This window comes from Pavona decussata, unplaced genomic scaffold (genome assembly GCF_977016875.1).
Source record: "Pavona decussata unplaced genomic scaffold, jaPavDecu1.1 SCAFFOLD_72, whole genome shotgun sequence".
NCBI lineage: Eukaryota > Metazoa > Cnidaria > Anthozoa > Scleractinia > Agariciidae > Pavona > Pavona decussata.
Genome location: NW_028145491.1, coordinates 471,599 through 488,138, shown reverse-complemented (window position 1 = coordinate 488,138; position 16,540 = coordinate 471,599). Strand labels below are relative to the sequence as shown.

Below are 16,540 nucleotides of genomic sequence, written 5' to 3'. Positions count from 1 at the left end.
TGAACGAAATAGTCGCACAGAAACTCATTTACATAATTATTAAATCTGAGTTCACTAGATGCTCTGCCGTGAGGTTATGACAGAGAGAGAAAGAGATTGAAAAATCATGTGTAAAGGCAAGACATGCGCAGGGCACTACATGATGCCAGACGAATTGTTCCGTGTTGACGCCTCGACCAGTGTTGCATCATCACCTCCAAGTGAAGTACTGAAAACTCTGTATGATATTGACCCAAACGACCTGGAAGGAGCAGCAAGACAAGTACTCTTACCCACAAATGAGGTAAGGCACATTATAACTGTAGTGACCAGAAATTCACACTTCTGCTAACTACATGTAATTGTCTTAATTACCTCAAGGTTGGGATGTGGTTTAACCATCTAAAGACTGTTCAGGACAACAGAAAGAGAGGGGCAGCAAAGGCAGCTCAGACAAGGAAAAAGAGAGGATACAACAAGAAAGACTCAGCGAAGGTCTGCAACTCAGATATATTGATTTCAAGTAAAACTGGATACCACACAGTTAATTCACAATAATATTTGATTGTAATCTAAAATGTTCATGATTTCATTTGTATGAATTTTACGTAACTGGGTACCTCCTTTTGTGCTTCCTTGCCTAAGGTACTCTGTGGCTACTGCAAGAAAGAAGACCCAGAAGAGGAGGATGGAGCTGAAACTGTTTAGTGGATACAGTGTGATACCTACGATAATTGGTTTCACCAAGTTTGTGCATTAAACCCACTTGATGATGACATGTTCTGGCATTGCATGTTTTGTATTGCTGTAAATACCATGTGAAGCAGTTCACAGGTATAGTGTTGAGTGAGCTTACTGCACCCTGGAGTCGTTGAGTTCTTTAATAAAGTTGTGATTGCCTCAGTCAGTTTATTGATATTATACAAGTTCTGGGATCCCCAGCGGTGGGAATTTGACATTTGAAAGCCTGAAAATGTCAAATTCCAGTGGGGTTGCCCCCCCCCATCCTGGGGCAAAACATTGATAGGTGCATAACAGCCTCGTAGCTGATTGGGCCACCCTGTCTTAAATAAAGTTCACTTACTTACTAACTTACTTACTTTTTGCACTAAAAATAGGGAATCACTTTTTGCAGTCAGGTACTCATTCAGGTTTGTAGAGCTTGGGCTACCTGCGTTGAAACAACTATATAATGTTTACACCTCACGTTTTAAACCAACTTACCACATATCGACGAACGATCTTGTCCAAGCAAAGGACTATAAACTGCATCTGTGCTGAAGACAAACTATCCAGAATTCGTACAACAGAATAGGCCCCGCTTGTTTGAGACAATTTTCAAGGTCAGCTTCGATTCTGTTAAAATTCAAGTTCTGTCTGTGTGTACTTTGTTTCTCCTGCGAAGTGAAATACATTTGATATCAAAAGCAAGCTAATGAAATAAAAAAATAAGCTCAAGTACTTAAGACATAAACTTAAGCTTAAATTCAGTTCAAATGAATGCGCAAGCATCAATCTACAAAAGTACAAGCCTTTCTGCTCCAACACCAAAATTGTTAGTTTTGGCCAATTAATACTCAGTGTCTTTCTACAAACTGTTTCAAACAAGCCATGCAAATTTAAAGACACGAGACAATTTCATGCAAATCTTGTAGGAACGCTGCGAAGTATAAAACGTTTGATAACTTACATCTGAAGTACAAAATGTAGTTTTCTCTCATTTTTTTTAAGTCGCGCGCTTGGAGGCTGCGCTTGGAGTGATCACAGTGCGCGCGCCGTTCAAGTCACGTGACTACCGCGAATCAGGAACATAGGACAATTTATGTTCTAGTTACATGAGTAATTTCAGGAAATCAACATGGCAGTTTACAGTGAAGAATGTATGTAACGTCTCAAAGTCACATTAAAAGATCCTCAGATGGCTGGCATAACTGAGATTTACACTGCAAAAGCCATGTTAGACAGTCATATGGTTTATGGGGGCAGAACAGGTTAGTACCGGTCATTGCCTACAGCAAGTAGTGGTCTTGACGTATCACGTCTACAGCCAGGACAGTACACCCGAGTACATCAACTGTTGTTCGATGGTGTTTATTTTTACCGGTATGCAGAAAAAAAATGCCTGCTGATGTAACGAGCAATATCTGAGATACTCGCGAAAAATTAACGAAGGACAATAATATTCAGATTTGCATGCATACTCACGTGAGAATACTCAAATACAATCAAAACTTTGTACCATTTTAGTCTTAATATTATTTTTCTTCATTCAGAATATTGTTGATCTTGTTGTACATAGTTGTAACCTTTGAAATTGTCTAGTTTTATTTAAGTTTAGACAGAAGGTCACAGATTTATAAGTGTTTTTCACTATTTAGTGCTACCCTCTTTAAATAAAGGATTACTTATATGTACACATAATCAATATAATTACAGAAAAAAGTTAGAGTAGATAATTTTCGACGGAAAATTGTTTTTCATGCTTTCATTCTCAACATGTCTGAATCTTATTAGTAGTTACTGTACATATGTGGTGAGAGTGACTTGAACTTTTCACTATTGATGTTTTAAACTTAATCCGGTCAAACCAACTCCTCTGAGATGGAGATTTCCTTTTAACATATTTGGTTAAGTAATTAGAAATACATGATTTTTGTAAGTAATTTAAATTGACACCATGGATACAATATAAGCTTTTTCCAGGAGCTTGCACACGTAGTACATGTAATTTTAAACGTTGCATTTTGATGTTATGACTGTATTTAGTAGGTAGTTAAAGTTACCGTGTACGTTCAGAGAGAAAATTTTTGGATTTTCGTTTTTTTAGATAAAAATAAACCTGACAGTAAGCTCTTACAAACAAAAAAAGAATTTTAGAAAAAGAGTGATTATTTGCCGAGAAATTGGAACGTAAGCGATTTCCACCGGAAGTTAAATTTTACTTTGATTGACAGCATATTGCTGCTGATAAAGCCACCCATTGCGATAGTCGCGCGAACGGTCTTTCTATAGTCTTGAACCCCTCACGTTTCTGCACTCCGAATATCCTGTATTTAGTGGAAGAACTTGCGTTTGTTCGAGTACGAAACTAAGATAGAAGAACACAAAAACTTTAAGGTACATTTTAAAGTAGGTAAAGGCCTTAAAATCTTCCAGCCAAGCGAATATTTGGAGACGCGCTTGTTTCAATTCACGCGTCCGTGAATCGCGCTTCATGAGCTTCTTTATTATTCATGATTTGCGGCTGAATGTTATCACATCACTGAATCTTGTGTTCGGGTGCGTAAACCTTACAAGTCTCGGCAAGCTGAAAATAAAAAAATTGAAAAATAACGCAAAGAATCAAGAGGCATAATAATTACTGTCTTGATCTTTCCTCAACGTCAGCTGTCGCTACAAGATAACTAGTAAGGCGAACAGTCGCCACTCTTGCTTGTAGCGTTTTCACAAAGACTTGCTGTATTAGTGTAATTTCCAAAGCGTTAAACTGAGTCAACTCTTCTCAACGGTTCCGTTTAAACGTTTTCTTTCAAGGGTCAAACGGATACTTGTTTCCCATTTGCAGCATTAATAAACGTTTTGGAACGTTCATTCAATAGCGAATTTTCACCAAAACTTTCGATAAACAATCTCGAAACTTCGCTATCCTCAACAATATTTCGCTCGAATAGATGTATTCGCCGGCTTTTCGAAGAGTAGCAAGAATTTTCGTTTTGACTGAGACAATACATGCGGTTACGGTGGTTCCCCGATAATTCCGTAGCTCTTTGCGCTGATAATTTTGCCCGCCTCTGCCGCTTCTGCTTCGGCCCAACAGCTTTGCTTGACAAGGACGGCTTCAGTCCCCGTTTTGTTTTTCCCATAATGATTACAGATTACAACAAACACCGCAGATATCCAACAAAATGGTGAAGGAGTTGATTACCCTGGAACGTGAATACGTGCAAAACTGCGAGAAAATTTTCACAGGAGGTGACCGGAAGAAAAAGTAGCTTGCAAAATGATTGGCTAATTTTCCGCAAAGGCGTTAGGGGGCGGTACCTGTTTGTGTAGCGAGAATTTTTTTCAAGCGCTGTTTTCTCGAACTTTAATTTCCGCTTCGAGGAGACACTTTCAAGAGTACAACTCAACAACGATTTGGCCGATTTCTGTAAAATTTGGCCAGATGCTAGAAAAATGTATAATTAACAAAAGGGTGTCGGGGAATTTGATAATTCTTAAAACTCTTTCCTTGACAGCCATTTCTGTGCGTTCACTCCGCATGTTTTCCTTGCAGTTTTAAAAATGTTACGGAACTTTTGAACGCAATCGAATTAAGGAAAACCCCGACACGCTTTTTTAGCCTTTGAGTTCCTGACCGTGAGAAGAAAAACAAAATTCCAAAATATAAAAATCGCGTTGAGTTGGAACTCTAGAAAGACGAACCGTGCCTTCAAGTTTCGACACTGCGGAAAAATTAGGAATTTATTTTCTTGAAAAAGCAATGAAATATTTGGATACCCAGTTCTATAAGCTTTAATTTGATATACGATTTTGGGTATCTGTGATGTAACCGAGAGGCGCTACATCCGTTAAAGTGAAGCCACCCCTGAAGGTACACGGTAACCTTAATGCATGGTTCATTTTTTATTCACATTTTCAGACATGGGTGGTTTAGAGTTCACAAGTCAAGAAACAGAATACAAATTAAGAAGAGGTATGTCAAATGAACAGATATGTTACTATAAGATGTTCATGTAAAAAGCTGTAGTTCATTCACCACCTTCAGGTCAGCCTTTTTTTATTATCTCTGTTCTGCAATTGATTTGGCCGTTAATATTGAATTATAAATTGGCTAGATTGCAGAATACCTGGCCCACTTGATATTCAAGTAAAAACACTGCTCCTCCAGTCGTACTGGACCGCAGGACTGAAGGACCACAAGTTCTACTACCTTAGATTTAATTTCTCATTGACTGTGGAAGCAGTAGATTTGTTAACCCTTCCAAATGAGCCAGGTATTCTGCAATCACTCATATAAGTTATCAATTTATCCATATTGATAAGAGATTCCTGGTGTTTAGTTTATTTATTTTCCCACGGACCCCAAATTATAATTCACGTTTGTGAAAGGGCTTCCTCGCAAAATATTAATAAGTACATAAATAGAAGTAAAGTCAATATTTTAGTATATAGTCTGAATATCCGTATCCGTGGAAAGATTTTGGTTTTAACTTTTATTATTGAAGCAGTATAATGGAAGTGAGTTTTGCCGTATTAAGTTCTAGGTAATTCCATAAGATTGAGTTTAGCATTTTACACTGTTACCTACAAACTTGAGGTTTGGTTGAGGGTGAGTGGCAAAAAGAACCAGCTATTAATTTTTTTCATATTGAGGAATCAGTATTTGGCAGAAAATAGATAAACTGTTATTTAACTTGTTTTTACTTTTTTCTAATACCGCTAACCACCTAAAGTAAAAGTTTGCAGGGTTCGAGACGTATTCTAGCCAACTAGCCACACACTAGTAAAATTTTAGTTTTGGCTAGCAGCTGTTGTGCTTTCACTAGTCATTTTGGATGGTAAAATCTATTATTTTTAAGCACTGGAGTGTTAGATAGAAGATAAAAGTGAAACCTATTTCACATGAATTACAAAAGCAAATCAAGAGAAGAGTTTTCATTCCACATGGGACATTTTTCTCTTTCTTGTACATTTGCAAAGAAAAACAATAAAATACTAAACAGTACAGTTCATGTAAATAGTAATACACAATTTACACTCTACTGCAACATCTTTTTATTTCTCAGTTACAGAAAAATTCCTTGAAAACATTCACACTATGTTAAATGAGCCATCCGTTGGGCTCTACAGAGTGCAGGAACATGTCAGACGATCTCTTCCTCAGCTTATCGACAAGAAGGTACATGTATACGTGAGCATGTTTATTTGTAGTTCTCCCACATCATCTTAATTACAACGTCTATCCAAGGTTTATCAAACCACAAACAATCTTGTTCACCACCCATTTGTATGAGTTATTAGCCAGTCATGCTGATATCGTCATGTCCATCACCAATCCAAAAAAGTTTTAAGTTCAATCCAGTTTACTGAATTGATTAGATGAGATGTCAGAAACACTTTCAGATGCATGTAAAGCATATTAAAACTTAGAAACACAATGAGAAATGAAAACGTTTGTGGGGATGGCCTCAGCTTCTTTGGGTCATATTGTGTATTACTGATCCAATTCTTTAGCTTTTTAAAAACAGACCTCAATCAGTAGTTTTCCAGTAATTACCATTCAGTAGTATGTTTCGCAGTCAGGTTATTTGTCTTAGGCTGAAGTCTGTTTCTTGTTGGTGGTAACAAATTGACCTTTTTGGTTTTTTTTGCAGATTGAAATGCAAAGCCTTCACAAGAAAGTGCAGGGAATATCTTATGACGTTGAGTATTCACTAAAGTATGTAAACTAAATTTTTTTCCCAGTTGTCAACTCCATTATAATAATAATATTAGGCATAGCAGGAAAAGAGAAGAAGATGAAAAATGCTAAAAAATCAGGCACTTGGTAGTGGAGCATACCATTTCACATAAAGGAACTAAAGGCTGTCTTTATGACCAAAATAAACACTTAACGCACATTTTTATTGTCTCACAATGTACATACAAAAATTTTATATGTACACATTTGCATGCACATGATAAAACTGCAGCCGTCGGCAGTCAACTCAGCTCACATTCTTTAATTAAATTCACCATACACTAATCACTTATTTCATACAGGAGAAAAAGGCCCATCCTAAAACAGTTCTTTGAAATAAACAGATTAAATAAATAGAGTTAAATGAAACAAAAGACAATGAAATGAACTTGAAAACCGCAAATAAACATCATAGAAACAGCAAATGTACCTTAAAAGTGATTTACAGAACAAGAAAAACTTTAAACCACAGGGAGACAACGAGAGAACACGACCAGCAATACAACATGACCTACGGCAAGTGATACTACTAAATTAAAATGTATGACAATGACAAGTAAAAGCACAAAGTCATGAGAAAAAATTCCTATATAAATGAAATAAAAGTTAAAGAAAGGGATTTCTAACTAACAATGACACTAACAAAATTATATATCACAACATTTTTGCACCAAATTCCATTTCAACTGATATTATTTTTACTTTGCCCTTTTACAGAACTGTTCAGTCTATGCAAAATATCCCACATTTCACCATCATACAGGTTTGTACATGTACATGTATTCTAGGTCCTGAAGTGCACATTGTAACAATAGTGAATATTATTATTGTTATTATTAATATTATTATTTTTACTCATCAGTTCAGATTTTTAATCACTTTAAAATGATTATCGTGGTATGGTAACACACTGTTGCTTCAAGTGACATTTTAGGAACATGAACCAGTCAGGTTTCATTAGGCAACTGTTGGTAATGAACAGGAATTGACTGGAACTCTAATTGCCACCAACTTTGTCTTAATTTTGAATTAATTGCTTACCATAAAATTCTGAAGATGTTTACATGTCATACAAAAGGAGGGAAAATTTTAGTTTGATCATTTTTTCAGCAAAACCCATGCTTTTCTGAATGTTTGTGTCTCACTAGTGATAGAGCCAAGTTACTAGATTTGTACATATAACTTATAAATGGGATATGTTCAATTGTGTGTGATGCTTTTAGTAAGCTGACAATGCCATGAGAATTTTCCCTGCCCTTCTAGGAGTGCCTCAAGAGTGCAATTGCCTCCAAGAAAAACTTGGACAGAAAGAAGTTAGAAAGGTATATCTGATAAATTTTCACTGTTGGTGTGAACAGTTGAGATACATATGTTCAATGAAGCAAAATTGTCTACATTTTGTAGAAACAAATAACAAGATATACATGAAAGGTCTTTAAAAAGAAGTAAACTGGGATGGAAACTTCCATTAAATTAATCACAACAATGAAATGTATGACATAGCAGATTGACAACAGAGAAGACAAGCAAAAATTATGAATGACACATTGATTCCCAGCACCTTTAAACCTGTACATATCAGTAGTAAAGTTTATCAACATATCATTTGATTGAAAACTCTTATGAGATTAAAATACCATTGAAAAGAAATTGGTGGACTTACTTGTAAAATATTCATGGATTGTAATTAACACTTGAGAGAATGTTCTTTTGTAGTTTCATGAAGCAAATTGTTCGATATTCTGAGAGATGTTGAAAAATGAAATTGGGGGTTTCGTAGAACAGCTAAGGTCTTAGAATAGAAGTAAAGTGGCATCAGATGGCAACTTCCATCAAATATTTAGGACATGAGTGGAGTGACAGCAATCAAATGCATAAAATTGGTATGTCGTTTATGGTTTTCATTCCTCATAAAAAACAGTTGTGTTGTTACAAACAATTACAGACATAAAACATGATGGAAACAGTGTGGAAAACACTGCAGCAAGGTGGTAGGGTCCTGACCTCAATTGCTCTTTAACTTAATGCAGCAGTGTATGGGAAATTTCTGGCGAGCAAGGTCAAGACACTGGGTTTGTACTCTGTGTATGTATGTGCTGCAATGCAATGTTGCAAGGTGTAATAGATGTGAACAAAATGTTCACAAAGTGTGCAATGTATACATACTGTTCTTCAATAAGTAAAGTGGAGTGGTGATTTGGTTGAAATGGATAAAAGAAATGACTTATTTTCATTGTTCTAAACAGGAAAGGCAAAGCTGTTGATACGTCACCCGCTGGGGACACTGATGATGAACCTGAGGTGCTTGAAACTGTTGAGGTCAGTGTGATTAAGACTACTGGTTATATGCTATGTAAAACATAAATAAATTTACAGGAGAAGTTGCCTCCACTGCAACAAGGAAGGTAAATGCCATTACAGCTATGGGTTATTTCATGATCAAACTAAAAATTTTACATCTTTTTTTACAATGACAACAGCAAAAACTTTCAACTTCACAAACCAAAGCAGTTTCTAGGATGTACATGTATGTCACACATGGATCTAGTAAATGACCAGTTTCCTTGTACGTTGTAACTTAGGTGAAACAAAAAGTCCAGTTCAGATGCCGCACCCTCACACACCATACTAAGTGGCTTGCAGTTGTGTATCAAAATCACTTGTTGAAGTGATTTTGGTTAAGCAGGGTTAAGTCTCAATTAAGGTATGTGAGGGCTTGCTGCATAGGAGTGAAAAATATATTGGGTACATTACTTGAGAGGCATGGCATCTCAGCAGGACCTAAGCACCACCACTATGTAAAATGTGATGGATTTTATCACCCCACCCATTCACACTTTTTTTTTTCACATGATTGTTCCAAACTAAATACACTTTGTATCTAACAGCAATATGAATGGTTTCCATACAGGCAATGTATGTGCAAGACAACAGCATTTCGCCTGATTCAAATTAGAACATACAGTGCTTTGTGGACAAAAATGAACAGTTAAGGTTCCCTTGATTGTGTCTTAGTTCACAAGTGTGTTGTAATCACAATGTAAGAGGTTACATGTAAAATCTGAACAGGGGACAAGATATAAGAACCTAGTAGTTTTGGTTGCTTTGACTAGATTTTGTGACAACATTGTACTCCTCATTTCGCAGAATGTACGTGCTCCCAGGTCTAATATATTGCTGACCTTTACATTTTGAAATCTGATTAACTATTGATATTACCACATGATTATTTTCAACATGTTATTTTAGCTCCAGAAGTATCATTCAAAACCTTTTATCATGAAGTTTACAATCTAAAATAAGCTATAAAAATAATTAAATTTATATTAAAAGTGAAGCAGAATTTTTTCTTTGACATTACTCATAGGATTCTCTGGTGAAAAAATGTATTGCTGTCAATAAAAACAGCCTTAAAAATAATCACTTTAATTGCACCTAAATCACTTGGCAATGTTGAAGACCCTTTTAACCTTAATCATTGCCTTTAGTTTGTTTGAATCACGCACAAGTAACACTCTAACATGAATGTTGAACCGTTTAAACTAGTTATCAGTAATCCCTTGCATAATTTCATCTAAACATTTGAGTTTTGTAATTGTCCTTTGAACTGTTTCTCCATATGATTTGGTTTATTGCAGCATAAACACCCCATTGTTAAACTGCACGTTGAACTGTTTCACTTTGTGAATACCTTTAAACAACTTAAAATGCAGCTTTCAGTTTCTTTTGTCTTTGCAACATGCTGTTAGAATATCTCTGGCTGCTAACTTAAACACCACAAGTAGCCCAAGCTCACATCACTAGAGAATGTGTTATAATTAATTATTATTACACGCTCTCTAGTGACATGAACTTGGGCTGCCTGTGCTAACACTAACCAGTCTTTTGAGTGGGAAGTTTTGTTAAGCTAGCGTGATATTTATTGCAGTATGTGCTCTTTGTATGTGTAACAAGATTGCCTAGAATCCTGCGTGCTGAATTCTAACCAATCAAGGGTGCTTGTACTATCAGGGTTTCATCTGCCCAATCTGCATGCAAGCATGGAATAATCAGGAGGAGCTGTTACAACACTGGCAGTCTGCACATGACGAGGTCACTCAGGTCTGCAACTCTGTCCACTAACTCTTTTCCATTCTGTAGACTCAAACTCCTTGATAGAATATATTTTTTTAGTCAGTGACACAGGCATGCTTGGCAAAAGAAAATCTGAGTTCTCCCAACAGGAGTCGAACCTAAGACCTTCCGATTACTAGTTCAGATGCTCTACCACCGAGCTACAGGAGACTTGTGGAAGCTAGGCTGAAAGAACTAATTTCATATGACAAACATCCTGCATACTGCTAGGATTTGAATGTTGATGAGTGGAATATGTGAAAGAAATGTGTTAAGGTAGTGCATCCACTCTAGTAATGGGAAGGTCGTAGGTTTGACTTTCTGCTGGGAGAACTTGGATTTTCTTTTTGTGAGTATGCTTGTATCACTGACTGAAAAAAAATACATCTATCGTTTATTCACCTGTCTTTTAAAGTAACAAAAATGTTACATTTCTTTTACACTGTTCTTGTCTCCTAATGACTCTTAGTAAACAAGATGAGACTGAAGTGTATGACTGTAGGCCAGTGGCACACTATCCCCTTGGCTTATACTGATACCTAATACATGTTTGTGCAGTTAAATTTCAATGCAAATTTTGTTGCTATTTCTGCTGCAGTTTTCACCAGTCAGGTTGCAAAATTTTCAAATTTTGTGTGTAAACTAGCTACAATTTTGTAGTACCGGTAAATTTTGGGCACCCAGCTGGCCGTCCGTTTTTTCAGGAAAGAGTGTTCTTTTTCAAAACTACTGTTTGTCTGTATGTCTGGACTGAAGTCATGCCCAAATGGCACTGAAATCTTATAAGAACTCACTGGCATCAATAGGTTCCCTGTGAGCATAAGAGCAATTTCAGTAAAAATTGTGAAAAATTACATCAAATATCACTTGTGTTGATCGGCCTACAATTGCAGCTTGATAGTAAGTAACAATTATTACATAAAACTCTCCTCCAAAAATAGGCCTTTGTAACTTTGCTGTGGGATTTTGTGACTGCTTCCTAATGTCACCAATCTGATGGCTTGCATTATAACTGGCTAATCAAACGTATGAACTGAGTAATGTGGATTTTTTCATTGTTAGAAGACAAACATGGACTCCTCTTGTCACATTTTTCCATCTAATTGATTAGTTGAAAATGTCGGGAAGCCAGGAATATTTTCTGAAAGGTCCCTAGAGGGGTGGTTTTATTTCCAAGAGCTTCGGAAAGTGATATTCACCAAGGAGTCCGGCTTTGAAAAGTGGTCTTATTACTGGTTTATAGAGATAAAATACCCCATTATATTATAAGCAATAGGTCTTGATATCATAAATATACTAATAATGGCTGATGACGTGTAGCTTGTGTGACCTCTGATCTCTCGTTAAACAGTTTCTCGTTTATTTCTAAACTGATCTTTTATGGTGCCTTGCTTAGCCATTCTTAGTGATTCATGCGTTCATTGCTGTTTTAAATGGAGTTTTGTAAGATTGTTTTGATCTTTTAAAAGCAAACCTTTAAAGTTTATCAGTAAACTTAATGTCGCTCAAGACGAAAAATTTAATCTCTGTCAATTAAATTAACCCTTGCGACAACAACCAGAAAGTGAAAGATTTTTAGAGTAAAACTGGATAAAATACCCTTTCCTTGTATCTTTCCCTTTATAAATGAAAATAACATTAAATGAATTCAAGCAGAGGAAAGCTACATCACAGCATCCAATGTGTTATACAGGGTTGTTGCATCCACTTCAAATTAACGAAAATCAGAGTACCCGGATAAAAATCTATGAGAACTATGACTTCCAGTAACCCACCCAGTGGTGGATGTGGGGGACCCCCCCCCCCCCTTACTTTTAGACGAAAACCGAGGCCAGTAGGACCGAGGTTCCAATATATTTCCTTACTCGAAGAGAAGCAAGTCGAGCGTTCTTCAGCAGGCCCACGGCGCACTTATCTGAATGTCTGGATCCGCCAGTGCCGTCTGTCTGTTCTCTTGCCTGCAGGACAGGCGTTATTTTTTATTTATTTATTTTATTTTTTTTTTTTTTTTTTTTTCAGGCGAGCGGAGGCAAGCACGAGGCGAGCGCGGGGCACGAGCCCGTAGGTGTGATTCGCGCTTGCCTCCGCTCACCTGAAAAACGCAAAAAAATAAAAATAAATAATGCCTGTTCTGCAGGCTCCCTGTTCTCAGAACAAAGCAAGAGCCAACCTCGCTCCTAGGGTCTCTCCTCGGAACGAGGTTGGGCATAAGCTAACAACAAACTTTTCTGGAATTAAGCCCAGGGGTCGATTCCATAAAACTTTTAGCTCATAAACTGGGCCACTAGTTTTACAAGCGAACACAAAAAGAAACGCAGTAAGGAATTCAAACACGAGTTCAAAAATAATTTTTAAAGTCTGCTAAGAACGTTTCTTGGACTCGTTTTCTGCATGAGCGTGTGATAGCAAGGACCAAGATTGACAGCTACAAGTGAACGCTTTATTAAATTGGCCCCAGGCCACGCTGGCTGCTCCATATCTGATCCCAGTGCTCTCTTCTAATTATATTTAGTGTTAGGTTTTGCACGGAATGAATTCTCTCCCTTTCAATTTTATGTTTTCAGGAAGAATCCAAGGAGTAATGAAAAGCATTTTCTACAAAAGGCTGGCTGCGGGTTGATTGTTGAAATTCATGGATAATGGCGAAATTGTAAAGGAAGCGACTAGAAGAGAGAATCTACAGCTGTAGAGCACAGCACAACATGACTAAGTTTTCGCCATTTCATGGGGATTTTGGAATTAAAAGAGAATCAAACAAGAAATTGTAAAATTTTCAGAGATCACGGTTGCAGTAAACTGTCACCACAAGTTCCAGCTGCTTAAACAGAATAGAACGCAAATTTTAAGGCAGTGTTCTATCATCACAATGCTGTATTATTTAAAAAAGAGGTTAACAAATGTTTGTTTACAAGTTTATTGTGCTTCTCCTTGTGACAGTAAAGCTGTTTTCTTCAACAAAATAAATAAACAATACGAACATTATTTTACAGCGTATGCGCCCTTGTGAAATCTTTGTCTTTGCGTTGTGTGGTCTTAACCCGTTACAATTTGTCAATAATGATAACCCTTTCTTTATTTTCATTTCATTTTCTTTTTTCGTTTTTTTTTTTTTTTTTTACCGTTTGGTTTTTTTGGTTTTTCTCTTTCGTTGCGATTGCAACATTTTCTGCGCGTTTTTTACTTTGTCTGCATTTTTCTTCGTTTTAACATTTTTCTTCTTTCTTTTCGACTTATTTTGTTGATTTGTTTCCATTTTATTTTGTTTTATATTTTTTTCTTCTTTTTTTCTAATTTTTTTCCACCCATTCCGCTCTTGTTTCCTCCTCAGTAAACCATCTGCACTCCAGGCTAAGTAACAGAGAAGAAGAATATATTAATCGAACACTGAAAAATAACAATTTCAAAAACAGAATCTACTACATTCAGAAATAACAACTCTTGGTTAAAATGTGTTAAGGGCCCCATCATTTTGGCGCTTTTTCCTGTCCCAGACACCAAAGACTCAGATTTTTTAGCAGTGTTCGGTCGTATCTTTCACCGACTAGTTATTTGAATTCTCGTCGCAGGCTGTCGTTTTACAGTGTGAAGCTACTTAGAATGGAATTGTTTTGTTGGTTTTCGAGTAAAACATGAAGTATCAACGTAGTGGTCGTAAGACGAGGCTTCACTATTCGTCAGTATAACGTAATTAAATCACTGAATGGGGTTTTTACTTGCAAACGTCTTCAAACAATCTTGCGTCCTCGGATAATAAAAGGGTAATCAAAAGTGATGATAAGTAACCCGCTTGCGATTCCAATCAACGTGCTGAGCACCAGAGGTTTGTGGTTCCATGATTCAACAATTTGTTCTTTGTTTCGATTTGATTGTTCCTTTGCCCCCAAATTTTGCTCGCTCACCTCGTCCTCGGAGCTCTTCTTTTTATTTTCCTTCCATCTCTTGTAAAGCCAGACTCCAGCTCCAACAGCCACTCCAACAGTAACACATGCGATGAGAAGTTTCTTCATTTTAAAATCACTTTCTTTGAAGGCAAACCTTTAGACAATGCACCCTGACTGCGAATCTATTCACGAATGTAATTGTAATTAACAGCAAATCAATAACGTAATAAACCATTAATTGATTAATTAAACCATCTGCGCGTGCTCTGCACGTGCATGCAAAAACATTCAGTTTATTTCTCATTACTTGGCCTGAATAGTCTTTTATAGTCTCTTTTATATGCAACCCTTTTTTTCTGAAATGAGCATGGTAGGCATGTGTGGATTACGATGTTTGGCATAATTCGATAAACAGCAGCACTGGTTACACGACTTTCCTGGAAAAACAGTACCAGCAAAATCCTTATTTTTGCTTCTGGTTTCCACGCAAACTCGTCACCAGGTTCCTCTCTTCCTAGGGAACAGGGGTTATCATGGGAGCGGACATTAAAAGCAATAATCTTCATGACGTCACAACCATTGTCACGTGCTCTTTTCGTTGCATTCGAAGTAGGCAAAAGACGAACAAAAATAAGCAAACTATGGAAGTTCGATGATCGGTTGCTTCACTTCATGCAAGACTTAACTCTCAATCTTGACCAAATCACTAATTTTGAGGTGTTCTATCCAGTAGCATGGAAGCGTTCTCGAGAAATATCAAGAATTAATGATTTTCATGGACTTTAAGGGGGGCACTTAACCTACATTTGAATGAAATTTGAAGAGGTTTTAAGAAGGGATAGAAGAAAGAAACTGATTTTTGGAACACTAACAGACAGTTGATACCCACGCAAGAGCACCCCGAGTTGCTAGTGGACGAACTTGGTGTCCATCTATTGATTATTAACTACAAATTCTAATTTAAAACTTCACTAAATCTTCAATATTTCTTATTTCTCTTAATTTTACCAATCCTTCTAGAAAAATTATCTCCTCCCAAATATACCCAAAAATCACCCAAAAATTCAGAAAACACCCCACAACAAAGATTCACGGGATGAGCATAGAGTTTTTGGATTGCTTGAAACATGAACGAGATATTTCCATTAAAGCCATGTCAAGTGGCGGAAAAATGGCGTTTAGGTTAAGTTCCCCCTTAAGCACTTTGTCAGATTAGTGCAATTGTTGGTCGAAATTCTCGGTTGTCGGAGAGTTGCTCTAAGGAGCGCCCAAGCTGACTTTGATCTATTGCCAACAAAAGTGTAAGAATCCTTCAAGGGAAAATTAATAAGTTAAAGGGTTTCTGTCTTCTCGCAAGCTTCTTTGGCCAACCAAAACGTGCACGTGATCGAATATGACGTCAGTGTTTTATGTGGCTGAAAGTCTTATCGCTGTTGTTGGCTTTTTTAACAGGGTTTCCGCATATTATCCTAACTGGACGTGTTATCGTAAAGTGGCGTTCAACTGTACGTGCACATTTTTTGCGCCGAAAAAATAGCAAATTAGAGTATTGGATAGGGCTAATGGAGTTATTGAAACTTGAAAACTATAATTAGGAAAAGGGTGTCTTCCGGAGCAAGTACTGATGACCTCAGATGTTATTAGACTTGATAAACTTTCAAACTTAGACAAAGTTTTATGCTGTTCCTCTCTTTCCAAGCCAAATTCGGATTTCTACGTTTTTTTCCAATTAAGTTAAGGGATAACAGATGAAGTGACGTATACTGATCAAATATCATTTGCGATGTGATAGAGATAATAATTATGACTGTCGCAGTTACATTTCATGTGAGTGAGATCTGGGTACGAGATTAACAGGCACCAAGGCCAAAAGAATTTCCTCGAAGGCCTTGGTTGGTAGCTCTTTTTTTGTATGATCACGGTAACCAGACGATCAGAGAGCAACTTACCGGGCCCGATAAGTATATTTTTAAATGTTTTTTTTCGCCGATTGCACAGTGATTACAGACATGGTACTTGGCCAATGTTTTCATAGAATTATAAGATTTTAAAATTTAGTATTTAAAGCTAACGAAAATTGACTTCTGTTAAGAACCATTTATCA

General features: G+C 36.8%; 2 protein-coding genes and 2 long non-coding RNA genes across 6 annotated transcripts; 2 read left to right on the top strand and 2 right to left on the bottom strand.

The window, feature by feature from the left end:
* The first annotated feature begins 106 nt into the window (after positions 1-106).
* Positions 107-843, top strand: LOC146476783 (uncharacterized). Its single transcript, XM_085113964.1, has 2 exons — positions 107-283; positions 361-843. The coding sequence occupies exons 1-2, from the start codon at positions 107-109 to the stop codon at positions 535-537; spliced, it is 354 nt and encodes a 117-aa protein (XP_084970090.1). The 3' UTR covers positions 538-843.
* Positions 133-1,714, bottom strand: LOC146476782 (uncharacterized). The gene is made up of 3 exons (XR_014865478.1): positions 1,670-1,714; positions 1,204-1,376; positions 133-241 (listed from the first exon to the last, which is right to left on the bottom strand). It is a non-coding gene; the product is annotated as an uncharacterized LOC146476782 (long non-coding RNA).
* A 102-nt stretch (positions 1,715-1,816) lies between these two features.
* On the top strand, positions 1,817-13,549 carry LOC146476781 (BLOC-1-related complex subunit 8 homolog). 3 transcript variants are annotated; one of them, XM_085113938.1, is made up of 9 exons: positions 1,822-1,970; positions 4,622-4,675; positions 5,769-5,881; positions 6,357-6,421; positions 7,160-7,205; positions 7,706-7,764; positions 8,689-8,761; positions 10,454-10,543; positions 13,120-13,549. In XM_085113938.1, exons 1-9 carry the CDS (start codon positions 1,898-1,900, stop codon positions 13,135-13,137), a joined length of 591 nt encoding a protein of 196 aa, XP_084970064.1. In that variant the 5' UTR covers positions 1,822-1,897; the 3' UTR covers positions 13,138-13,549. The 3 variants fall into 3 exon arrangements, with proteins under 3 accessions (XP_084970065.1, XP_084970064.1, XP_084970066.1); XM_085113939.1 differs by lacking the exon at positions 10,454-10,543 and having other exon boundaries at positions 1,817-1,970; XM_085113940.1 differs by lacking the exons at positions 8,689-8,761; positions 10,454-10,543 and having other exon boundaries at positions 1,828-1,970.
* Positions 13,550-13,641: 92 nt separating this feature from the next.
* On the bottom strand, positions 13,642-14,744 carry LOC146476780 (uncharacterized). The gene is made up of 2 exons (XR_014865474.1): positions 14,455-14,744; positions 13,642-13,903 (listed from the first exon to the last, which is right to left on the bottom strand). It is a non-coding gene; the product is annotated as an uncharacterized LOC146476780 (long non-coding RNA).
* Between the last annotated feature and the right edge of the window lie 1,796 nt (positions 14,745-16,540).

Bases quoted from the DNA above. Each gene is read 5' to 3' on its own strand.
- LOC146476783 (XM_085113964.1), top strand. From the start codon at position 107: ATGTGTAAAGGCAAGACATGCGCAGGGCACTACATGATGCCAGACGAA. The intron at 284-360 runs GTAAGGCACATT...AATTACCTCAAG, and splicing joins TACTCTTACCCACAAATGAG to GTTGGGATGTGGTTTAACCA.
- LOC146476781 (XM_085113938.1), top strand. From the start codon at position 1,898: ATGGCTGGCATAACTGAGATTTACACTGCAAAAGCCATGTTAGACAGT. The intron at 5,882-6,356 runs GTACATGTATAC...TTTTTTTTGCAG, and splicing joins CTCAGCTTATCGACAAGAAG to ATTGAAATGCAAAGCCTTCA. The intron at 7,206-7,705 runs GTTTGTACATGT...CTGCCCTTCTAG, and splicing joins CACATTTCACCATCATACAG to GAGTGCCTCAAGAGTGCAAT.